This window comes from Metopolophium dirhodum, chromosome 4, assembly GCF_019925205.1.
Source record: "Metopolophium dirhodum isolate CAU chromosome 4, ASM1992520v1, whole genome shotgun sequence".
Lineage (NCBI taxonomy): Eukaryota > Metazoa > Arthropoda > Insecta > Hemiptera > Aphididae > Metopolophium > Metopolophium dirhodum.
Genome location: NC_083563.1, coordinates 5,064,640 through 5,090,792, shown reverse-complemented (window position 1 = coordinate 5,090,792; position 26,153 = coordinate 5,064,640). Strand labels below are relative to the sequence as shown.

Here is a 26,153-nt window from a genome sequence, read left to right as displayed (position 1 = left end):
AATTAGATTTTCGATCGTATCTGACCGTTTTAGATTTTCCGATTTACCGAGGGTTCTTCAGTCTTTAGAAGTATAATATTATTATTGATATTTGATCAGAAGATTAAAAATATTGTTTCGGCCAAAACCCGAAGTAACATAATTTATAAATATAATATAGGTATAGTGTGTCCCATATATTTTCCACCTTTTTCCAGTTCATGAAATAATTTATGTCTGTATGTGTCAGTCGGCTACTTATTTGCCGACGCCAAACCATTGTCCTCATCTTGGAAGTCGAACTTACTTTTCCTTTTTTGAGATAAATAATTTATTTAGTTTTTCAATTCATAGTCTCCCCATTCATAACTTTCAGGTCATTCTTTAAAACTCAAAATTTTCAATTATTGCTTGCCTATTAATGAATGAAGAGTTATTATGATATATTTGAATAATTAAAATAAAGTATATTAGACCAAAACATAATTGTTGGAATTTTGATTTCGGTACCTACATCAACATTTTTAAATAAATTCATCGCTTAGCTCAGAATCTAAAATAATATCTGTTTAAAATTTATAGTAAAAATGCAGGTTCTTGTTAGTGAAACAAAGGTTTATATTGCCATAAATCAGTAAAATAAAAAAATTATGTCTTTTTTAAAATTTTAAAATATGGAATTAATTATAGGTATCTGATAAAAAATTTCAAAAATCAGAATATTTAATAAACATAGTTTTAGCAGAAAAATGGGGTGAGTATGGTAAAATCCTTCTGTATTTATAATTTATATAATTATATGTAGGTATAGTTTATAACAATATAGAAACAAAAATGTTATTAAAAACATAACATGCAAATTAGAACATCATAAATGATATTACTATAGGTACTTTTGTTATGCTAAACATAATTATAAACGATAATAGTGCAATACATTAATACCATTATTTACAATATAACGAATTTTATTGATCGATAAAATAATAGTCAAAGTAAATAATTTTAATATTATTATAAAAACAACAAACAACTAAATAGGTATGTGTTTTATATTATACCAATAAAGTACTAGTTTATTTTAATATGGTATAATATAAATCACCTAATCTAAAAAAAAGGTTAGAATTAGAAATAATGTAATACTGATTCACATTAAATTAAAAAAAAAAATAACCGATTATAATTAAAGAATAGTAGAAAGTGAGATTATAAAGAATCTAGCGCAAATATTTTGGTGCAATTAAAATTAATGGATTGTAAAACATGGAATTAATTTTACTGTTTAAACCTAACTAACAATAACGTTTGTATTCTGGATGATAAAAATACACACTTGTTTTAAAGTTATTAACTAAATTTATATTACAAATATTAAGATGGTATATATAATGTGGTTGTAAAACAAAATATTAAAAAACGTACATTTATATTGAAACACTGGTACGTGGTTTATAAACTTCAAGAGGATGAACTTTATTGAAAAAAGAGTATTTTGATTATTTTCTACGATTGCATTGAAAGGTAAGTACCTACATAAGCAGTAGAGCGAAAACAGTTTATTACATTTTTGACATTTTTATGTGACAATTTAATACCAAGTAATACTTAAATTTATGAAAATAAACAGTTATATATGAGTATTGATGATGATATTTAATTTATTTATTGTCAATTATGTAAAAACAATTTATTGCGCAAATGGAAATGTAGGCACATTAAGCTTTTTTAAGACAAGAAATACTTATATTTATAGATTGATTGCATATTATACCTATTTTAATAATAATTAATAAATAATATTATATACTTTATAATGTTAGGTTTATTTTTATTTTTATGAAAATAAAATACTAATTAAAAAATTGAGAATTAAAAAGGGGAGTGGTACCTAAGTAACAGCTTTGCTGTAAAGTAGGAGTCAAGTGTACTTCACCGAGTAGATAACTTTAATGGATGTGTTAAATTTGAATTCAATGATAAATCATTGCATACGAAAAACGATTCGAAGCGAAGGCAATTTGTCAGTCTATATTACTACAATTTATAATTTATATTAAGTACTGTATAATTGTCATAAAAACCGAAAATGTAAAATGTATATAGTTAAATAGCTAAAAATAATTGTATTATATACAGAAAATACTAATTTAAATATTTTGTGACATTTTCAATTATCTACGATTATTCGTTTTGGAGTTACACCAAAAAACAAAATTTGTTTCGCCGAAAACTTGTTTTGCGTAAAAATTCCAGTTTATCATTTATAAGTAGGTAACTTAATTTTTGTTTTTCCCGAATATTTTGAAAAATACTGGGAATATTCAATTTTTACTTATTTTAAGTACCATCTAGATCTAATTTGCTATCAGAAGCCACACTCAGTGTTGTAAATTGAAGCATTTTTTCTGCTACTTTTCGTGTATCACGATGCAAAGAAAACACACACACAATATCATTGTACAATCAATACATTCATCGCTATAATCAGAATCTAAAATATAAACATATAAAGATATCTCCCTAAGTACTGCTTATTATGAAAAATGTTTGTTATAATGTAAGAGAAACGGACAAACCAACAAATATAATAATATTATAGCCAGTTTATGCAACTCGGTGCCTTGCTCATTTCGTGAAATTGACAAACAAAAGACAATTTTACGTGTTTTTAATAATCCATAATATAAAGAACTAATATTATATATTTTTACCTCATACCTATTATATCATAATAATCAATTGTACAATAAATCAGATAAATTAAAACATTTAAAAAAGACATTAATTTAAAAAAAAATCGACAGGAGATCCTATTACAGACAAATGCGTTGCGTGCCTGTATAGGATATACAATGAGAGTATCTGTACAAAAAAATCAATTAAAAGGGCAATTATTTCATGGTGTAGGCCGTAGGGGAACCGATTTAAATCGTGTCATATTTATACAACAGGCTGAAATCAATATATTTTTACAACTTTATTCTGTTTAATTTAGAATTTAAACGAACTATACATCAATGTTTAATTAAATATTTATTATAATACACAAACAGGCACATCATAATACGTTTAATTCATATCACATAATACGATTGTTTTATATTAAATCCGTAATATAAATCTGAAAAATGTATGTACCTATAGTTGACAAACCATACATTTCAACTGAACATGAAACGCTTCGAGATCATTATTTTGTACAGCATACGTATAAAAATGTACCACAAGACTAAAAAAATAAAAACATATCTAAGTATTATATTATTTTATGATATAAAAAAATTCAATTCAATTTTTTTGTACGCGCATAATACCCGTTAAATATAGATATAGGTAACAACTAATATGAACAATTATTACTTGACATAGCAAAGTGAGAAATATGGTTTATGAATAAGGTACAACAATAAAATAACAAGTTTAAATAATATGATAAAAGCATATGTGATGTTATAATTTTACATTGTAGTTTTTCACAAATATGTTGACTAATATTGGAAAACTCCTAACAAAAACTTTATCAAATAACATCCGTGTCCAATTTCCAATCTACAAATAAAATTTAATGAACCTTATATGCATGTTAATAAATTCATGTTAATAAACCGTGGATCTACCGCGATAATATAAAAAAAAATAACCATCATTGTAAAATCAATACATTTCTCAACGCGCCCAGAATCTAAAACTTTAAAAATATTAAAATAAAATAAATAAATATGAAAAATATTCCCAAAGGATAATGTTAGAATTTTTTTGAATATTCTTAAATTGAAAATCTACAACAAGTGTGCCTTTTGATGTGAAAGTTATTTAAAAAAGAATACATGAATAGATCTAACTCGACGTCAGCAATTCCATTTGAATGGAGATACAACCATCATATTTCGTCGAACAAAAATACGATAAATGGAAAATAATATATACGTATGCGTATCAGTCGTATCAAGTCCTGATATACATACGTGTGGCATATTATATAAAATACAGAAATGGTATCTATAAACTCTTTTTGAATAATAAATTCATCGTTTCACACTGTCATTCACACTAATATACATAGATAGTTCGTTTCACTTTATGCCAATCCATTGATCTCCAGTTTGTTCTAATTGGTATACCTATAACATTATTTACAAATTACATACTATACTGAATCAAAAATTGTAATATTATTATTATTTTTTTAATAACGCAATTTTCAATAAAAAAACATCAGCATATTTATTAATAGTAAGTACCTAGTAAGTCTAAAAAATATTTTCATACGTTAGAAAATGGACGTCACACGTCTAAACAATTTACACTTAATCTTGACTATAATACCATGGAATGTGTGAAGACATACTTTAAGGTAACCACAACTGGGATACTAGATGACCCGATCTTTTATAGTCAAGGAATGCAACCCCTGCGGAATCATTTCTATATTGTAATAACGTTCAAGTGATAAAAAATAAAAACGGACCCAACGCGTAATATTGGCCCAAGCTTGACACATGGGTTATATGGTTTTCGTGATAAATGGAATGTTTTTGGAAGCGCATAATACAAGTTTAGGATTCGTTGGGGGCCTTAGAAAGAAAAAAACTAATATTGTCTATCATTTAACATGTGGAGGTTATATGTTATGGCAGGTCTCGCATGCATTCCCGTTCAATTTCAACAAGAGGAATTTAGATTCCCTAGCGAGAACCGGACAGTTACCAGAATACAAACGATCGCTTGCTTCGTTGGCCAAGAGTGGACAATTACCCGAAAAATTGGTTCAAGAGAAACGAATGTTGGACGTTTTGGAACAAGCAAGCGATGCAAACTCAAAAGCCATCCAAGACCAAAAGAATCGGGTAATAGAGGTACTGTTTTTCATTTTATTTTTATAATATCATCACAATGAATTGATTCGCCGTAAATCAAATAACATTGAAACCTATTGGTAGCGATATTTACTTTTGATTTACAACTCATGTCAAACGTAACATAACGTTATTGTTTGATAAAAAAAAAAAAAAAAATCCCCATGACAATTTATTTATAATAGCGATATATCAAAATATATTTTATTAACGTTACTGAATCATGCAACATAACTGTCTGTAATAATATGGTATTCAGAATTTTGACACCCAACAGTTGTATTGATATCAGACGTTTCACGCCCGATATTTTTAAACCACGGACAATAGACACACTGGCGAGTCAGGCTTTTATAGTATGCAGAATTGTTGCAGTCGCCAGTAATGTATTGTTAATTTAATAATTTTAACTTTATAAGATGTATGCATTTAATCGAAGTCATAATAACAATTAAATACAGGCATATCAATAGATTATAAAACTAAACAAGTGAAGAAAGACTCAAAATATATGTAAAAATTCTCAATTTATTAGAAATTCTGAATTAATTAAGTAAATAAATCATTATTATAATATATTATCATATAATAAATTTTCATATTTTTAATTATTTTATTTTTACTGTGTATTTAATATTTATATTATTATTTAGTATTACAACTTTCACAATTATACATTCAAAATATTTTATTTTTCAAATTTTATTGATGTAGTATTGTAGCTCCCTCTTTAAACAACCTCAGAAATGTGCACCTGAATTTGGTATGTGTGAATTACTGGTAAAAACAATATAAGGTGCAAATATAATAATCAAAGTTATAAATAAAGTTACAGTTTTCAAAAATGTGTTTGAGTTTATAAATAATTATGTTTAATAAATCAGTATTTATGTTGTATAAAATATATACAGGGTGATTTTTTAAATGTGCTGTACTCCATTTTTTCCCTTAATTTTACATTTATTCAAATTCTGATTTTTAGGATTTTTAAATTCCAAAAGTACCTAATTTAAATATAAATTAACCTAAAGACCATATTTTTAAAATCCTGATTTTTTTGTATTGCTTAAGAAGTTGTCTTGTGGCGATACAAACATCTATTTTTCAAATGAAAACCCCCCTTATTTACTTAAAATTATTTAGCTGTTAATTTTCTTGAAAATTTTTTTTTATCTAAATCAAATTTCTAATAAGTAATTGCCGAGTTATTAAAATGTTTGTACTGAGGATAATAATCCTTAAATATGGTTTTACAATAATATAAGCTATATGTAATATTAGATGTAGTATTCATTATACTTGGATCATTTTTACAAATTATTTATATTGATAGATCACTAATCATTAATTACTAAAATTTTCAAATCATCTAAACCCCCAAATCTAATTAACCCGTTTTCATAGACAAATTATCCTTAATACACAAAGCTATATAACTCAAAAACTACTAGTTCGAATTTAGATTTACAAACATCAAAATTCTCAAAAAAAATATTTACTGAATAATAAAAAATAAAAAAGGGGGTTCTTATTGGAAAAACAGAAGTTTGTATTGTCACATGATCATCCTTGACAAAAAATTAAAAAAGTATTGGAAAATATGGTCTCCGTGTGTATTAAAAAAATTCCAAAAATCAGAACTTAAATATGTGTATAATTTAAGCATAAATATTAGTTGAGCATGCTTAAAAAATCACACTGTACATTTAATGTTTATAATATTATGTATTAAACATTTTAGTAAATATTTTTTATATTCATGTGTAATTGTACTCCACGTAGTCCAACTAAATTGAATAGGTAATATAGTTCGCTGGAGATAATGATATGCATCACGGGGGAACACCACTCTTATCAGGGTTTTATTTTTAATTTGTAATTATTAATTAATTTGTCAAGTGTGGGAAACTCTTATCATTATTATTTGTCCATTTTAATTTTTGGTACCTAGTCATTTAGTATTCCGTTAGTGTTATAATTTATAACTTATAAGACTACGTTTCCCAATCACAATAAATTTGGAATTTATATTTTTATCCAATTTATCGTGGCCATTTATTTTTTGAATATTATTTTAAATTATTTACATGTGTGTTTGTATTTTTGAAGGAGATAAAAAATTTGGCACTAACTGGGTTATCAAAAAGACAAGCAGCCACCGAGCCTGATTTCCGCGACGAGTTTAAATCAGATTTGCGAAGCATATTAGACCAATTTTTGGAAAAGTTTGGAACGACATATGATCCAGAAAAGGTTGAGCTGTTCTTAACCAACATGGCCGACGAAGTTTTTGAAAATCATGGTGTAGTTTCATTAGACCACATCCGATTCTTGATCGAAACTGGTTACTTTCAACCGGAAATGCGCGAGGTAGACGATGTAAAACCAGCTGATGGAGATTCGTCACCGGACGACTATATCGCCAAACGTTTCATGGCCTCGCTAGCCCGGAATGATAACATGCCGTTTTGGTACAACAGCCCGAGGTATGTCGCCAAGCGGTACATTTCTTCATTGCTGAGACAAGGGAGACTGCCTTACGGATTCCAACCCACCACAGAGTCGTCGACGAAAAACCAAGATTGGAATTTACAAGATGGGCAAAAACCTAAGAGGAGCGACCGGCCGTATCAAAATAGCGAAGAGTTTATACCCGTGATGCAAGGTAGCAAAACTTTGCAGAGCATTATCGACGACTTGACACAAGAACCTATGCAGAAAAGATACTTGGGTGAGTACATATATATTATACATCTTAATTGATGACGATATTGTTATTAACAAATTATGGTTTGTAGTATTAATGTGTTGCACATTTTCGTAAACGTAAATAAATAGTTTCAAACAAAAGTGATCAATGCGGGGACGATCAAACGACATTGATTGGACAATAATACTAAAAATCGTAGGAATGTTCGTTTTTTGAAGATCAGGAATTAAAAAATATAAATGAAACCTACAGAATTTTTTCGTCAGATTATTCACTGTTGTAGACCGTATTGAAACGGTTAAAATATTATTTTTTTTTAATAAACTCATTCGCTTAATTTCCCGGTCGTATTATATTTGTCACATATATTTTGTATGCAGTTTTCTTATTTTCATTAACAATGGAATTTAATCTAATACACATGAACGCATACAAGAACCATATGATATACGAATTTAATACATGTGCAACATAATTGGAGATGTTTGATTCCCATTTAGTTTGCGCTTAGTATGTGAATTCCTATAGTAATGAGAAAGCCTCTTGCCCACGGTTTACGAGTAAATCTTGTTTACAGTCTGTCGGGTATGACAATGAGCTGAACTCTGATAATGCTTGGATCTTTGCTTGCGTACGAAAAACTTTTGTTGCCTGCCTAATATATTAGGTAGCAAATATACTAGATTGCCTAAATGGTTAGCTAATGGCAGACACTTATATATGAGTGCACAAAGCAGAGTTACGGGTTTGATCACCAAAAAAAAAATAAGTAGAAAGTACCTAGCGACAATTGAAATAACTATTTACCTATAAATCAAACAATACGCATTGGGGTAGTAATTAGTAATAACAGTATCAGGCCATCTATCGGTCATCATCAGAGTTCATCTTGTTGTGCATAGATGTTTTAAGTATTCGTAATTTGCATGTGCTTTCGTATCTAATCATCTTAGCCTGTAGCATTGATTAAAGTATAATCTCAATAGAATATTTTATATTAGCATTGAGTATAAGATCTAGAAGTCAACAATTATATTAAATAGTATAAGTTTAGAGAGGTTACGTCGTTACGATGTACATCAATTGCTCTTATAGTGTTTATAAACACTATTATTACGTTTGAAATAGTTACTTACGTAAGCAATGTATAATATTGTATTTCTATTGAATTATTCTGTTATGCTTTCCAAATATATTTATTTATTAAGTTTATTACATACGTATAACTATACTACATAATATACTATGTATAAAGTTATTTCTTCGGCCCATTATATCATACCGTATGAAAAATTAAATTAAATTAAAACACATTTATTATTTTTATACCCATTAAAAAATAAGTAAATAAAACAGATATTTACTTATGCAATTTAAAACATATTTTACAACTATTCCGGACTTATTTTACACTCATACAAACATTAAACTTATAAAAAAGTTATTATTATTATTACATTAATTTATAATCCACATAATATTAAAACTAAAATATCAGCTTATATGCAACTTAAGTCAGCCATTTTGGTTTTGCGTTGTAGAAACTCAAACATGCATACTATATAGTATATACAAATTCGTCCAACATACAAAATTAATTTTTACCTATGATTGCAGTTTAAGATAACAATTTAGTACAATATGTCACAACATTATAGATAACTTTATTGAGGAAATAACATTTTATTACCTATATGTTATTTAGATATAAATATTTTATTGAATAATAGTCTTGAATTAAAATTACATATACGATTTAAAGTTGGGTTAAGATTACACACTTTTAAGTATTATTTAGAAATTGAAACTATTATTTAAAATAGATCATAAGTTCTTCTTGTCTTTTTATGTCTAAGTAATACAGTACTTTTTTTGTAGAAAACTGTATAAGTAATAAGTATAGTACATTAGTACACGATAATTTGGTACATAGTGCGTGTATCTAATTTATTACTATCTCCTGAAAAAAAAATCAAGTCTATATAAGACCAGGAGCGCCATTTCAGTTATAAAATAGGGCTTCCAAATTTTTTACCAGGCCACAGTTATAACAATGAAAATTGAAATGTAGCCATGTTGGAGTTATTTCTAACCTTACTATTAGGGATGAAAAATAGTTAATATTTTAAGTGATAACACTGATAAAAGTATAATATCATTATTCATTAATATACATTTTCTTTCTATATCTTTAATTCTTTAATATCCAAGTATATCTATGTAGGTATATCCCTTTATTTATTTCAAATTTCAATTAATTCGATTTAACTGATACATCGGGCACCGGCCCCAGCATGAAATTAAGGCAGGCCAATATGATACGTCGAAAAATAGGGCAGCCAATGTATACCCTGCGGTACCCCAAATGGCAGACCTGTATAAGACGATTACAAATCTTCATTATTTTCCAAAAAAATATCAAAACTGGTAAATAACTAGGAGAAATACGTATATTTTTCAGTAAATTAATCATGTTATAACATTATAACGTTTATGCACCAATGCTCATAAAATCAGGGGCGTATTATATATTTTGAAATTTAGGTTATTCATTGGTGCATAATTATCATAGGTGTTTTGAATTTTGATTTACCTATGTCCTATACCTACTCTATAGGTACGATTATACGAACTTTATTTAGATATATTGTTCATAAATATAAAATAATATAAAATGCGTATAAATCCCCAGATTACACAATTGAATATTATTATAGGAATAATGCGTGTTCGTGGAGTATTATGTACGAGTATTAGACGTGAATAATAAGAGACAAACCTAAGTTGTTTTATAACAATGACATTTTTATTTTAGATTTTTCACGAGGTATAATAAAATCGAAAAAAATCGTAAAACTCTCCGATAAAATGCAATAAAGTTCCAAAGCTTAACATTAAACACACCGTTGTTTTATTAGTCGGGATTAATAACTTTGAAATCTGGTTGAGATTTGTCGGATGACGTTTTACTCGTTACGGATATAATACTTATATTTAGTTATTTTTATCTCGACCTTACCTACTTTTGGTTTTAATAGACAATTAGTGAATTTTGTGACCGAATAGGGGATAATTGATGAGATTATATTTAGTTCATAGTATACAGCGTACAAATCTAAGTAAAGACTGGAACGTTTCGTTTCAAGCTTTCTGCGTATCATATTATTAATAAATGTATTACCTATCATTCAATAACATTACCAAATTAATATACATCATAATATAATATATTATTAGATACATAATATGTTTACCTGTTATATCCTATGTAATATGATTGTGACGTTCTATGTAGTATAATATAATGACTGAGTGTTGTGTTTGTTATTTATTATTTTTTTTTTGCGGTAACCGTCTACATTATAGATACATGGTTAATGGTGATCGGAAAATAAATATGTAGTTTGAATTTTAATGTGATAATATAACGATTTACGTATTATTGTAGTGTTTGTACCTATATTTATACATAATAATATAATTTATTAGACTCGTATTTCCTCTTCTAAAATATACCTATAACCTATCTGTGTTACGTTTATTAGTGACGTGTGTGTCGTAGAGATTTGTTTTTGTTGTGTCGTGTACTCGTGTGTGATGTCGTGTTTTCGCCATATTTACGTAATATTTTGCATTCTACTTATAGTCGTATTTTTGAACCGCATACACCTAAACGACAGTAATATTAATAAAATATCTATAATGATCTCATTAGCTTACAAGAACATGACATTTAAAGTCAACTTTTTTTTTTGATTTTCACTGTCGTGTGCGCCGGCGACTGATTTCCCGATGCCGTGCTCGTGCGTGTATGTGTGTGTGTGCGTGTATGTGTGTGTGTGTGTGTGTGCGCGTGCAGGTGCGTTGTCCCGCAGCGGTTGGATGCCCAGAGGATTCGCTTCGACGTCGTCCCGGTCACCGGCCTCGTATCATTCGTTCGGCAGCACCGGCCAGAGCGGCTACGACAAGAGGCATTTGGCCGCGCTCGCTCGACTCGGCTGGCTGCCGTCGTTTAGAAACCCTCATTCGTTTTACATGCGTAACGGCAGAGGGTCGTCGTTCCAGTGCGATATAAACAAGAGGACCTCCACCACAGTCTCCGAGTAAGATGGATACGAATGTTTATACTGTGTTGAACGGTAATATTGACGCGTTTTACACATATTATGTATGTACTTGTGTATGTGTGTGTGTGTATCTCTGCGGGTTCTGTTCTCTGGATCAGGTTCACTTATATACCTGGAATTCACACTTTTTTTAAATTCAAATCGCCAGCCGAACAATAAAAGAGGAAGCACATAGTATATTAGTATCTTCTACACACACTTCCGTAAACGACTCCTAACTCATCCTAACCCCTCCCATCTCATAGAAGATCTTGTCATCCTTACACTCACAGAAAACTCTAACCGCAGGTTGAAAAAAAAACAGTGCCGTCACCTTTTGCAAAACTTTAATACCTTACGCCTCTAAACATATATACCTATATCAGGGCCGTGTTAAGGGGGAGGCAAAGGGGTAATTTGCTTGGTAAAATCAAGGGGCGCCTCGAGCTTGAGAAACCGCTATTGCCAGTTCCCTGTTGGTGACTCCTCAATTTATATTTAATAAAAATTTGAATGAAAAAATTACGATGATTACTTCCTTAGTTATATCTTATATATTTAGAAATATATTTTTGTCGTACCGATAATAAAATAAAAATTAATCGAATTCAATTTTATGTAGGTTTTAGTAGGTACTTAGGTACTAAAAATAATGATATCATAAACTGGTGAACTGGTCACAAACTTCTTATCGCGATTTATTTATACTCGCACGGGTTTTCCGATGAGTGATTGCTGAGTTGTGACCCTCTAACCATAATAGTTAATAAATTTGCTAAAGGTAAAGCGAGAAAAAAATTGTTATAATTTGTTTATGTAATGCAATTTTATCGAATAAAACTAAATTTAATTTAGATAAAGTTTTCAACATTATAATTATATAATAGCTTAATATAAACTTATTACCCACTAAATCTATGTTAAGGTATTGTAATGCACATTTAAAATTGACCAAATTAGCCATCCATTTCAGTTCTATTTGTCTTATGTCAACACAACATCAGGGATCAGGATCATCAGAAAATTAAAAATATAGATGATAATCTTTTGGAGACTCCAAAAAAAAATCATCCTATACTTCTTCACATACCTGAAATACTAAATAACGTGCGAGGTAGTCAATAAGTGGATAATATAAAGAAGAGAGGGGGACTGGGGTGTTTAAAAATGAGTGCCCCTGGGCGCCAAAAAGCTTAACACGGCCCTGACCTATATACATAAATATGTATAATAACTATGATTAAAAATTAATCAACTAGCCAATAGTAACTAATGGGTGGCTACTTTAATCATACTTTTCATGTTATATAGTACTCTTATCATATAAACTATTTTGTGCTAATTTGTATGGATTGTTTAAGTCAAATAAAAATTTAAAAAAAAAAACAAAAAACTTTTTTTGTACATTGCTTGTACTAAAAGATTGATAATATCCAATTTCCAAATTTTACACATTTTCGTTGTTGTTTCTATAAGGATATGGTTTTACATTTTTACGTTAATCCGAAATTTAATAGTTTAATACTATATAATAGTTCATAATAAGGCCAAAGTTTGTTCATATTATACGTTGTTAATGCTAAGTTATTTCTACAAGGTGGATCTATACGTGAATACTAAGTCCCATGCTCGGAAAATTAAATACTTAATTTTGCCGTCAAATTGAAATAAAAAATCCATTGTGGGTGATGAAGTCTTTATCTTCCAACTATTGGACATTTAAAAATGTTCAAGTAATAGCATTGATTACATATTTATAATATTTAATTAAGAGGACGCCACACCCGCCTGTGTTGTCTCCGTCTTACAAATGCGTAACATAGCAAATTTACGCACAGCAGATTATGTTTACCTCCGTTAGTTTAAACATTAGAGTGAATCGATCTATTACGATATATAATGGTAAGAACATTATCTGTGTTCGTATGTTTGTTTTTTACGATATCTCAATTTTCTAGCAAGTTATGTTTATATAATATAGCGTGAATTCGAAATTCTCATAACTCACTTAAAAACTGAATAATCGTAAAATATCAACATACAAACACAGATATTGTTTTTACCATAAAGTTTCGTGATAGATAAGATTCGCTCTAATGTTTGAATTAACGGAGCTAAACGTGATCTGCTGTGCTTAAATTTGCTATGTTACGCACTTGTAAGACGGGGACATACGTGCGCATGTGACGTTCTTAATGGTAATAGTAACCAGGGGCCTAAAAAGCGTAAGTAGTCTGCTACTGGATAAATACACATAATATGTCTGACTGTGGACAAAAACTTAAAGATAAATCGCATAGGTGTATGGTATCTATCCTATTTTAGATTTTACGGCAAAGTGGTATATTTAATCTTTTGAAAAACACATTGAGTAAACATTAGGTAGATAATAGTGGGTTTAATATTTAATATGGTTCAAAAGATTCTCGCAAGAACGAATAAATTAATACGCTCTAAGGAAACGGATTTGAATGCAATATTGCCGAATAGAAACAAAATGGTGTTTAAGTGTTTAGTTAACATCAACATTTCGGTTTACTCTTGGTATTATTACTACATTTTATGGGTGTCCATTTTATAACCTAAGTATTTTAATAATAGTTACTTACATCATTTATTTGATATATAATGTTATAACTTATGACACAACTATTGTCCTTAAGCTTTTGTCAAATCGTGTAAATATCAAAACCTATACTTATAACAATATACATTAGTACATTACCAAGTATTATAATAGTAGTGTAGTAAGATACATTCGCTTCAAGTGTATTGTATTGTATTGTATTAAAATTGCATATACACATCGCCGTGATACGAAAGTAATTAAAATAATATTCATAACAATATTATCATTGGCCTACTCTTGTAATTTAAGATTTATTGCCTGAAACCCTATTATTTGAATAATGAAATATTGAAGCCTCTATTTGTATTAATGAATCTAATATTACCACATCACACATCAGCCGGAAACGGCCACAGCTCACCAAAACAAAATTACCGTTTGATTAGATATTTACATCTTATAATACGCTTATTATTTCATCGTTTAATACTATGAGCAATATTTATTGAATCAATTGTTTGTTATTTATACATATCTAATAATCTGATTCATTAAAAGTTATAAGTTAAATAATATATGTTAAATATGTTTTAAATGTCAATAATGAATTATTATTCTATAAGCTAATAAAAGTGAAAACTAAATTCCGAGATGACTCTTTAAATATTTATATAAGGGAAAGTAAGTAGACATGAAATAATTAAATGTCTTCAGACATACGATAAGCCATGTATCTCTATATAATAATATATCGTGTAAATACTTTCTTTGTTTCTCAAATTCGCATATTTTTAAATCACTTTTAAAACACAATATTATAAAACTAAATTTAATAATGACATTCTTTTAAAGTATTACACAACTTAACGAAAGGCTGGGTTTAAATGCTAAATTCTAATTAATGTTTCTTTCAAGCTGCAGTTTCATAAAAAGTTTTACAAAAATGTTTAAACTTTGGGAATTCTATTTCGACTAAAATTGATAATAATTTAGTTGGAATACAAACAACTTATTTACTATAGTAACTAATTTATATTATTTTTTTTTGTTTCTTTTTATTGGTTTTACATTGAATTTTTTTTATATAAAAATGTCTATGTATATTATATTTAATTACGAGGAGATTATTGGGCTGATTTAAAAATCATATCGTATGCTATTAATTATTATAATATAATTTTTTACAATAATATATATTAAATTATACAACAAGTAAATTGAATAAAATATATAAAAGGTTTTGACATGGGGTTCACATGACGAGAGAAAATATCCATTGATATTACTCTACAGTTATATAGAATAAGTAAAAAATATAATTCTTATACCTACTTACTTATATTGATTATTGATATGTTACTCGAGATGACCCCATACATCAGTAGGTACGTCATTTTTTTAAAAAATAATTAAAGACTATTTTAATTAATTGTTGAAATTACATATTATCATATTATATTATATTCAAGAAAAAAATTGTTTGCGAGTGTATCAAACATCATAAGCACATGACGGCCAAAACGGCCATTTGACAAGGGTTTGAAAACCGCTAATACACGTGTGGTGTAGTGATTTTGTGGATAACTTAATATTATGATAGATTGATAGCTATAATTTATCTTATAATAAAAAACAATACTGTACGCACGTCGTGACATGTAATTTAGATGTTTATGTATAAACATGCTGACATTCACGATATTTTAAACGGAGACATCCCACGTAAACTGCGGACTGACCCACGGGAAAGTTTTGATGGATCGATGTGGCTCGCTCGTCTGTGATATATAGATGGATCATATTGCTCACAGAGTCTCTATATAAGACCACAAGTAATAATATGCAACCCTTGGCTTTTTTTATCCTGAAGTAATTTTTTTCTTTTGTCGTCCTTTAATAAACTTGTGAGTGTAATCTCTTACGACAGCCACATAGAAAACTATTACACACGAACACAGTACATGTCCTTCCTCGTGCATCTTTTGGGAGAGGAAATAAGGGGCTTCCCCCCTACAACTTTTCTCGAAATTATAACAATACCTATTTAATATTTGTAGCTTCTTTATTATATATTCTGTGCCGGCAAAACATTATACTAAACGCTATGTACATATACTGTGACTTATCAGGTCGATTTTGAAGTTCTCTGTAGTTGTTATTTTGGGACGCAAGTGATAGAAGCCAGATTTATTTGTATGGCTTATAATTTGTAAATTAATCATACACACTATGATTAAGTACTGGTATTGAATAAACTAGGTTTAGTCCTTATGGATGATTGACAATTTTTTTCGAACCGGAATTTCAAAGGAAAACTTATTGAAAGGTCAGTGGACTGTGCCGAGATACTTAGCCAAGTTAGTTTCAAAACTCTATTGATTCAATCTAAATCTCTTTATCTTTTATTTATACCATTAAAGACTCCTGTGACCAACTAATGAATAGGATGATGTGTATTACCAATTAAGGAATTTGCAATCATTTTTATTTAATAAAGTTTTTTGTGTATATTTGTATCGTATAATTTAATATTTTTCAATACATAGCTGGTAATAGTTATCTGTATTTTGGGCTATGACCCGTCCTGTAATAAGACAAATAAATATTATGAAAATATAATATATAATATACCACCAACCACTACGAATTATATTGATACTTGATGGCTTGGTGCGTTTCTATAATAATAATCAATTAAATAAATTATAATAACAATATAATTCTAATATATAATCTATAATACTGGTAGATACATTAGCTCGTCGTTTCTAAGATAATATAACATAAGTATATTCGAGAAAATATTCTTTAGGGTCGTTAGGATCGATCGCGTTCAGAATTCCACAGTGTGGCTAATATAATATAATATCTGCGATGATTATCGAATAATAATAATGATATTATAAGATCTGATACCTACATTATTAGGTACCACGTTTCTCTCCGGTCACTTTGGCCGTTGTTATTTTTATTTCGAGTCCATTAACGCATTTTTTCGTTTTTCCAGACACGATCCTAACGAAAAACACGACTTCACGATTATACCGCATAATATTATATTATAATTTATATTGTGCACGGGGTATGTAAACCTATATGTGTGTAGGTCTGTAACCTGTATGGGTTATGCTTGGATTTTAGATACAATAACCTGTAAAACGTATCCTGGACACGAGCCTAAGTAAGTGTATATAGATTCGGAGCGCCGGTCGGTCTGTTTTTTCTATTCTACCGTTCGGTTCGAAATCGATATCGATAATAATAATAATAATAATAATAATATATAATAATATTATTGTGTTGTATCGCTATCATCGCTTCGACGCAATAATGACGCGGACGTTTCCGACGAAATGTAATAATATATTGCATACGTCGTAATACACCCATCAAGCTCGTACATATAGGTATATTTCACCATCCGCAGTTCCCCCCCGTCGCAGGACAAAAGATAATAATCATATTATTTACAAAACTGCTGTGCATGGGTTACCAATAATAACGGCAGCGCCGACAAGCCGGGTTTGATGGCGAGGTGGACGAGAGACGGATATGGAGACAGGAACACGATATTTTCTCGGGGCCGGTGAAAATACTTTTCTAGGCGTATAATGATAACAATGACGGCAACTGCATTTGATATAATATTTAATCAATATAATATTATGACGCAATGTAAAGTTACGAAAAATAACGCGACATGTCTAACGTCACAGCGGTACAATGACAACAGTAACAATAATAATATAATACCGTCTACTCGTGTCTGACCGACCAAACGTCGTTTTTACCCGCTACCGGAATCGCACGTGTTCGCACCCGAGTCTGATAGATATTACATAATATTGTTGTACGCGTATCGCGTTCGAGTGTACATAATATTATACGTCGTGTTTAGGGTGCAAAAATGACGGCTGGTGAAATGTTTTCGTCCGGCCCGGTGACTGTCGCGCGTTGCGACGAACGCACGTCGTGCTTCCCATACAGTCGACTTCTGGCCGGCAAAGCATAACGATGTTATTGTACACACAGGACGCGTGTATAATAGTTTTATTGTTGCGTGTTTGAGGTATTTTTTTTCTCTCTCTCCACTCCGACGTGACCGTGCGGCATAATAATGTGCGCGTGCACCCTACACGTGTAGTTGTAGTTCTCCGCAGTTGTTCGGCCCACGCGCGTGTCAATAGATTTATCGTTTGTTTTTTTTTTTTTCATTTTTCTGTTTTGCAAAGCTCCGACAAAGTTCCGGAAACCAAAAAACGTGTGTGGACGTGCAAATCAGCCTCCCACGTCGACGCTCCTATTATAAACGCGCGTGCATATTATAATAACATTAATTTATATTATTATTATTATTATTATCATCGTGATACGAACTCGAATGAAAAATCGCTCACGCGCATATAAATCGTGTGTGGCGTCCGTCGGTTTCAAGTTTTGATTACATTTTATGATAACCGTATTCGCGCGTATTGGCTGCTGCCTAGACCCGAGAATCATTATTATTGATATTTCCAACTTTTCATATCTATAATTGAATCTTTTCGACCACATCGTTTCGCGACTAAGCCAATTTGTTCGCGCTAAACAGCATGCGTACGTTATCGCGTATAAATAGGTGTTTTTCGGCGGCTGTTTGCAGAATAGTTGCGCACCAATAACTAATAACGTCAAACATCTAAAAACAAACTTGCTAAACTAAACAAATCTACGTGAAATATTATGAGACACGCCATAATGCCATCTTGTGATAAAAAACGAACAATTAACGAAGCGCATTGTTGGTACGTAGATGATGTATACAGGTACAATTTTCATCACACATGCAGTATAGGTACCTATTTCAATATGACCAATATAGATTTTAATATGAATTATACTTTATTCTATTCATCTGAATAAGGTTTTATAATTTTTGAATGAAAAACATATTTTTGATTTCAAATTCTGAAGCATAACATATTTATTATTTTTCGATATGTTTTCGTCTAAGTGATCGGCGAGAACATAATCTGGTGTATAATATAGTAAACAATGATTGATTGATATCTTTTGTAAAATATAATTTTACCAACAGATAAATAATATAAATTAATAATAATAATGTACAGGGGATATCAAATATTATTGCAAATCGTTTAAAACTAATCTAAAAGTCAACGTTTTAATATATGCAGTTCTCAAATTGATCTTCCGACGATAGCGTACGTAATGTGAATGTCGTATTAATATTATGTATTTGAATTTGATCGGTTTACGTGACTCGTGGATTATGTTAGGTCATACTTTTATAGGAACTTTGGTTTTGATCATAAAAGTATTATTATTATTATTATCAAGGATTATCGAAGGTTTTGAATTATCGGTTGAGGATAATAATTGTACCTATTATAAATTTTAATATTCTATAACAATATGGGTACCTATTCGGCATTCGTGGTATTACACAATATAGAGTGGTTAAAAGCTCGGCGAGCTGAAAAACAGTATTTAAATAGTTAAATATTTATATAATGATGATACTATGTTTTCTTTTTACTGAAAAATCGGTTTACAATAAATTTATACATACGGTATACAATATGTTTACATAACAAAAACATAATCGAATCACGTGACAACGACCATGAATGGCAGGGACGATGCTGGAGAGGGTAGAAGAATTGGGAATTTACATTATATTCGATTTTCCGTCGATATCGTATTATAATATGCATATATTACAATGACAATTTATATTATTATTATTATTTTAAGATCAAGCTGGCCGCAGTATGGGGAAAATAATCCATACACACTTTCGCACGGGCCGATAAACATTATTCATCCAATACCTGTACAATAATATATTTATAAGCATTAAGCACATTACGCCCATCCTAACAATGGTGGCTGCTTTTGAAAGTCTATTATACAAAGGTCATTATTTAGGTCCAATAACAAAATGCTTAATGGGACCTTTGTTTTTTTTTCAAATGCTAAACCATCTTTTTAAGTTTTAATCAACTCGAATCCAATTGTTCAATCGGGTATACTATACATTTATACGAATAGCTGCAAGTAAATGGTATTAAATATTACCTCGGTTGCAGCCGGTGCAGATACAGATAATCATTCATTGATAAATCGTAGGCAATTGGTATGACTGTGAAAAAAAAATGAAATATTAAAAACGAAATTAGACGACAAACAGGCCAGATAGCGAGCGGTCTATTTTTGAGAAATACGTGGTACAGAGATCGATTATAGCACCAGACGGAACGGCGGATATTTTGATTAATTTTATAATTTTTACAAACACGTATTTTCTTACCCAGCAATAAAATTGAGCTACTTCATTGATCTTTCACAAACTATTATTTGATTTGCTATTTGCGAAATATACGAATCACGTACAGCTGTCATCGAATCATGTTTTCTATGAAAGCTATAAAATTAAATTAAGACCTGTATGAGTACATATCAACAATGTAAAATTAGCATAGTATAAAGAACTAAATTAATTAATCTATGTACCTAAATTATCGACTAATATTCTTCTTTGGGCCAACTATATCGATCCACCATCATACAAACTCGATTTCAGACTAAGCGCACATAAAAGTGATCAAAGAAATTTTCGAACACTCGTTCTATTTGTAAAATATGTAGTCATAGCAAAGAGTCTTAAAAAAAACTTCGCTGTAAGACAAATATAGGTACTCTTCACCGGGGGTGGATCTAGAAATATGAAATGGGGGGGGGCTATCCGCCGACATCGAAAAGTGGTTGTTGCCCGAAAAGTAATATATTATATATAAGTATATACACGTCCAGAGGGCTAAAGCCGCTTAGCCCCTCCCCCTTGGACCCGCGCCCGCTCTTCACTTAGTTCTGAATCCAGAGTGCACTACATTGATAAATAAAATAATTAATTTCAAGTTATGTATTATGTACAGTGCGGTTAAAATTTATGCAGATGGTATCTTCAACAATGATTTGTTCTTGTCGTCAATACTTAACCTATATATATTAACAAACTTTTACTTATTCTAATTTTTCACTCTTTTTTCATTACAACTTTTGCTCAATGTATTTAGTTCGAAATAATACTTGTCAGCATGTTTGACAAGTGTGAACAGCCTGTCACTCGTCAGCCTGAAAGCACATCGAAATCCGTAAATTATTCTTATTCGTCTGCTCAAACGTAGTTGAACTTATCTCATTATACTGGTTATAACTTATAAATATAATATATATTATATAAGTAGAATGAAAATCATCCACCCCGTACCTATTATATAAACAAAGTTAAATTATTTTTTTTACTACTTGCATAGCAATTTAATTTTTATGACAAATAATTTTAATCTAGTATTGTCTAGTAATTTATTTTAACTTTTAATTGCAATTTTCATAAATAAAAAACGCAACTAAAACTTCAAAATCTCTATATAGTTTGTGCGAAAAAATTCACGAATTAAATAATGGCTTGGTTTTATGAAAGAATATAGTTTATGTTAACAGCTTAAGTATTCTGCAACATATGAAACTTCAAGTTTTAAGCTTGTAACTTGATGTAAGCTATACTGACTATGTTGCAGCAGAATATGCCAAAGTGTCAATTCGGCATCCATGATTTTGCACATTATTGTTATTTATTTTAAATATTAATTAGCTATTTTATGTGATACAGTGGTTTCTATTGACAGCTAAACAACCTAAATCTAATTCTTACTTAAAGAAAATAAAATATAAAATAAATATTATAGAAGGAGAGTACCTACATAGGCTACAGTAAAAATGTCATCTAATAAATAATAATTAAATGGCCAAGGCCAACATTTCGCTGAAAAAACGGTGATGTCGACGTTTAGGGTTTTCTCTTTCATTAGTGCAAAATAAAGTAAAAATATTATGTGACCATTAACCATTTTCGGGATGTCTGTCAACACTGTATGTATTCAAATGATTCTGATTCTGATGTTAAACATAATGTATGGAGTAACATTTATTATGAGTATAATAATTCACATAATGCTTAATGTAATATACTAAATATTTATAAATCATTATAAAAATATTTCACGATTAGCAAACTTAAAGTGTTTAAGCAATCAAATATTGAAAACAGTTTGTTCGTTTACTGTGTATAATAATGTGTTTTTTTGGAACGTATGAAATGTATGCTTGGCATCGCTGCAATAGCACCTATGACCATTGGTAGTTGAGTTTATTTTGTAAACGATATTCACCTCTGACAAAATGAAATATGTGTTCGTAATTGAAAATAAAAACTGCTTATTGGGTAATTACTTTAACCCTCATTTATTTTGTTTAAGAAATGTTTTGAATTTCTATACGAAAATATGTAAAGCACGCTGTTCCGGAAGGGTGTTTTATTATCTCTCGTCGTTTAGCAAAAATAATGATAAAATTACGCAGGTACTAGGTTTAAGAATTTATATTATAATATTATACAATATGTTTATGTATAAAAAACCTATAAAAATGTTTTCTTTGTGTTTAAACGACCGATTATAATATAATATAAACATTTTAAAATACGGATTATTTATTAAGCTGATATTTATGAACACTTCTGAGCATGGAAATATTATTTCGAAGAACCATATTATAATGGATAGGTAGGTACTAAAAAAGTAAAATATTGTCGCTGAAGCTTATATAAAAGAAAGGCTGAATAAAAATTGTAGGGGGGAGGGTGGGTTACGACACTGCTTCGTCGGAATGATCATTCAATACGTCTCGAATATTACTTTTTAATTTTCAAGTATTTATTAATTCAAATCTAAATTAAGAAAACCACTACATTTATTTCCATGGTTGGTAGAAATTAAAGAATTGAAAAAAAAAACAATTTTATTATTATATTACTTCTTTAATATTTCTCAAATGATTTTTTTTTTTTATTTAATTTTTTTTTAATATGCACGATATGAATAATAGGTGGGTAAAACTGTACAGAATTTTATCTTACAATTGTTTTTAATTTTATTTATAAGTTTTTAAATTTAAATTTTAGATTCTGAGCGTCCCTCAAGCTAAGAGTCACTGGTAGGTGACTTCTTAATCACGTCAAACATGTTATTTTTTAAGTCTCTTATCTGTTATCACATATACCTATTATGCTAAGTACCTAGTGGCTAGTATAGATTGTATATTTCTTATAAAAATAATAAGAAAAAAAGATTCTGAGCGCAGTGACGAATGTATTGATTTCACAATAATGAGTGTTTTTATTTATTTTTTTTTTGCTTCTGTTATCGCCTTTAGTGGCAGTAAAAGTGCTATGATTTTCTACTTCAGTATTTTTGCTGGTAGGGAAGTGAATCTAGTTAATACTTTTTGTGGGGAGGGGGTCGAAGGTAAAAAAATAATGATGGATAAACGAGGCTTTTTACGCAAAACCAGTTTAGACAAAATCGATTTACTTTTTTTGACGTAACTCAAAAACTAATAATTTTAAATTTTTACCATGTTTATTTGACAACTTCCCATACATGATGAAATTTTAAAAATATTTTGACCTTTTTTGAGCTGCTTATATCCATGACAAATTTTTGATTTTTCAAAGTTTTTTTTAGTTATTGTCGAGTAATATTAATTTTTTTTATTTTTATATTTTGTCAATTATTATTATTCTCGATGGCGAGATACACTCTACTCCTACTGTACTTACATAAATAAATTTTTTTTTTATTTTACTTAAACGTGTCGATTTTTTTTAGAACGAGTTGCTAGTACTATATCTATTTTTATTTCACTTTGAGTTTATCTTTTTTAAGCTCCAGCAGACATTTTGATGGTTACTGAGTAAAAATCCGCTTATATATAATTTAGACGTTAAATGTTCGACTTTATATTTATATAAAACGATTTACAAGTTAAAGTAAAAATGAAAAGAATCTGGAGGATTTCACTTGGATTGCTATATTATTACTGCGGTTGCCATTTTCTTTTCCCATGCCGAATGTTTTTACAGGATTATATCGCCTCCCCGTCTTTCCCATCTAACCATTTAACAATATGCCCAGTAGATACAGACTAGCACAAACTTTGTTTCAACGTGGTTGTTTTGTGTGTGGTTTCCAGCGGGAACGTCGAGAATACTGAGCGGCCATTTGAAGAACTCGGGTGGGAACACCAGCAGCCGTCGGCAGCAACAGAACAGGCGCAAACAGACGGCGGGATGAAGACCAAGAGGTATCTGCTACTGCCGGCCGTGGACAACATATTGTTGCGCAGGCAGTACCCTCATTTAGCGACAAATAAAATTTAATCTAAACACTAAGTTACACGCTTCGCCGACGTATATATAATATTGTAATACGAACGTAATGTCTTAATAATAATACATAATAATAATAATAATAATAATATATTATTAATACAACGTCATAATATTTACCTTGTTGTATCAAACATAATATCCACCACTCGTCCGGTGTGGCGGCCGCACACTGTCGTTGGACACTATAAATTGTGCCCGCAACACCGAACGGGTAAGTACAATAATCGACAAAACCTTTTTATTGGAATTTCTCAAATTATAAGACAATAACTATTTGTGTTTCTTAAATTAAATTATCATACGTAAAACATATAATAATAATATTATGTGATGTCTATGTGTTGACATATTATTTAGCTTTTGCCACGTTTAAAAAGAAAATAAAAAACAAGAAAAAATTAAAAAAAAGAATCAACATTTAAGAATACTAGAACATTACAATTCCCTGTATTGTAGACGTTTATCCTCTATTAAATTGAACATAATATAAAAATAAAGTTATTTTAAGTGTAACATAAACGACGTGTATTAATTATTTATGTACCTACCTATTATAATATGCACTGTATATAGTTATTTTGGATAGACGCGTGGGAAATAACTTTACTTATAACGATTAATGGGGTAAACGCAACCTCCACAATGAAGTTAACTGTGCAGTGTCCACCATAGGCGTGTTCAGACTTTGGTGGCCGAGGGGGCACAACAAATTTTTAAATTGTGAGACCTATTATTTTTTTTTTAGAAAAGAAAAAACACTCATTTTTCATGTTACAAAATTCACAATGGTAGGAGTATTTTTTAATTACGATCAAACCTGTCCCCTCCCGTAAACGTCACGCATATGGTGTCCACTGAGTTTATAGCCTAGTCATATGACATCAGAGGTGCATTTAAGAGTTCATAAGAGGAGTGTGGTGATTTTTATAATATCACACATATTGATATTTGGTTTAAGATATACAAAAAACATTATCTAGGGGAAATGTGTAGACATCTTAATCAATAAAATAGGTAATATTTAGATAGGTTTATATAGTAAAGAAACCTTATAGTCTAATCGCTAATGACCATAAACCGTAATTTAAGCAAGGCTATTCCTACCAAAATATTTTTTACGGGTTTTGGACGTTTTGGTTATAGAATAGAGAAATAATAAATACCTATACAGGTTAAGGTTAGGATTTAAATTTCATTTCTTTCATTTCAGTTTCACATAATCTATATAATTTTCAGGAGAGTAACACAGATATTTAGAAACTTGAGACATCCTGATGATACTTAAATCATAATTTTCAATACCTAATAACATTTTAAAAAGATTTAGACTAAATTAATTAAGCTTTTTATAGGCTTTATAGGATATTTACAGGTTTCTTTTGAGTTGATAAAATTTCAATCGTTCAAAATGCATGAAAATGTAACACAAAATGAAATTTGTTCTTATTGAAATTTAAAAATATTAAAAATACGCATTGGCGCATAATTCTTTACACCACGTGCATTTGAAATTAAAATGTTGACAAAATTAGATATTTAAATGAACGACATTAGTTATTTTGTTGTAATTCAAAAATATTATTCCCAAGAACTTGACATTTTTACGTATATCATTATATTTTATATAAACAAAGAC

General features: G+C 29.6%; 1 protein-coding gene across 2 annotated transcripts in view; it reads left to right on the top strand.

Annotated features, from left to right (window-relative positions):
- LOC132943360 (uncharacterized) overlaps positions 1-25,036 on the top strand; it is a 29,805-nt gene extending 4,769 nt beyond the window's left edge. The window contains exons 2-5 of one of the 2 annotated variants that reach the window (XM_061012326.1): positions 4,620-4,838; positions 6,948-7,569; positions 11,408-11,651; positions 24,319-25,036. In XM_061012326.1, the coding sequence (XP_060868309.1) occupies positions 4,620-4,838; positions 6,948-7,569; positions 11,408-11,651; positions 24,319-24,505 (1,272 nt within the window). In that variant the 3' untranslated portion in view covers positions 24,506-25,036. The remainder of the gene's footprint in view (positions 1-4,619; positions 4,839-6,947; positions 7,570-11,407; positions 11,652-24,318) is intronic. The other variant, XM_061012327.1, reaches the window with a different exon arrangement.
- Positions 25,037-26,153: the final 1,117 nt, after the last annotated feature.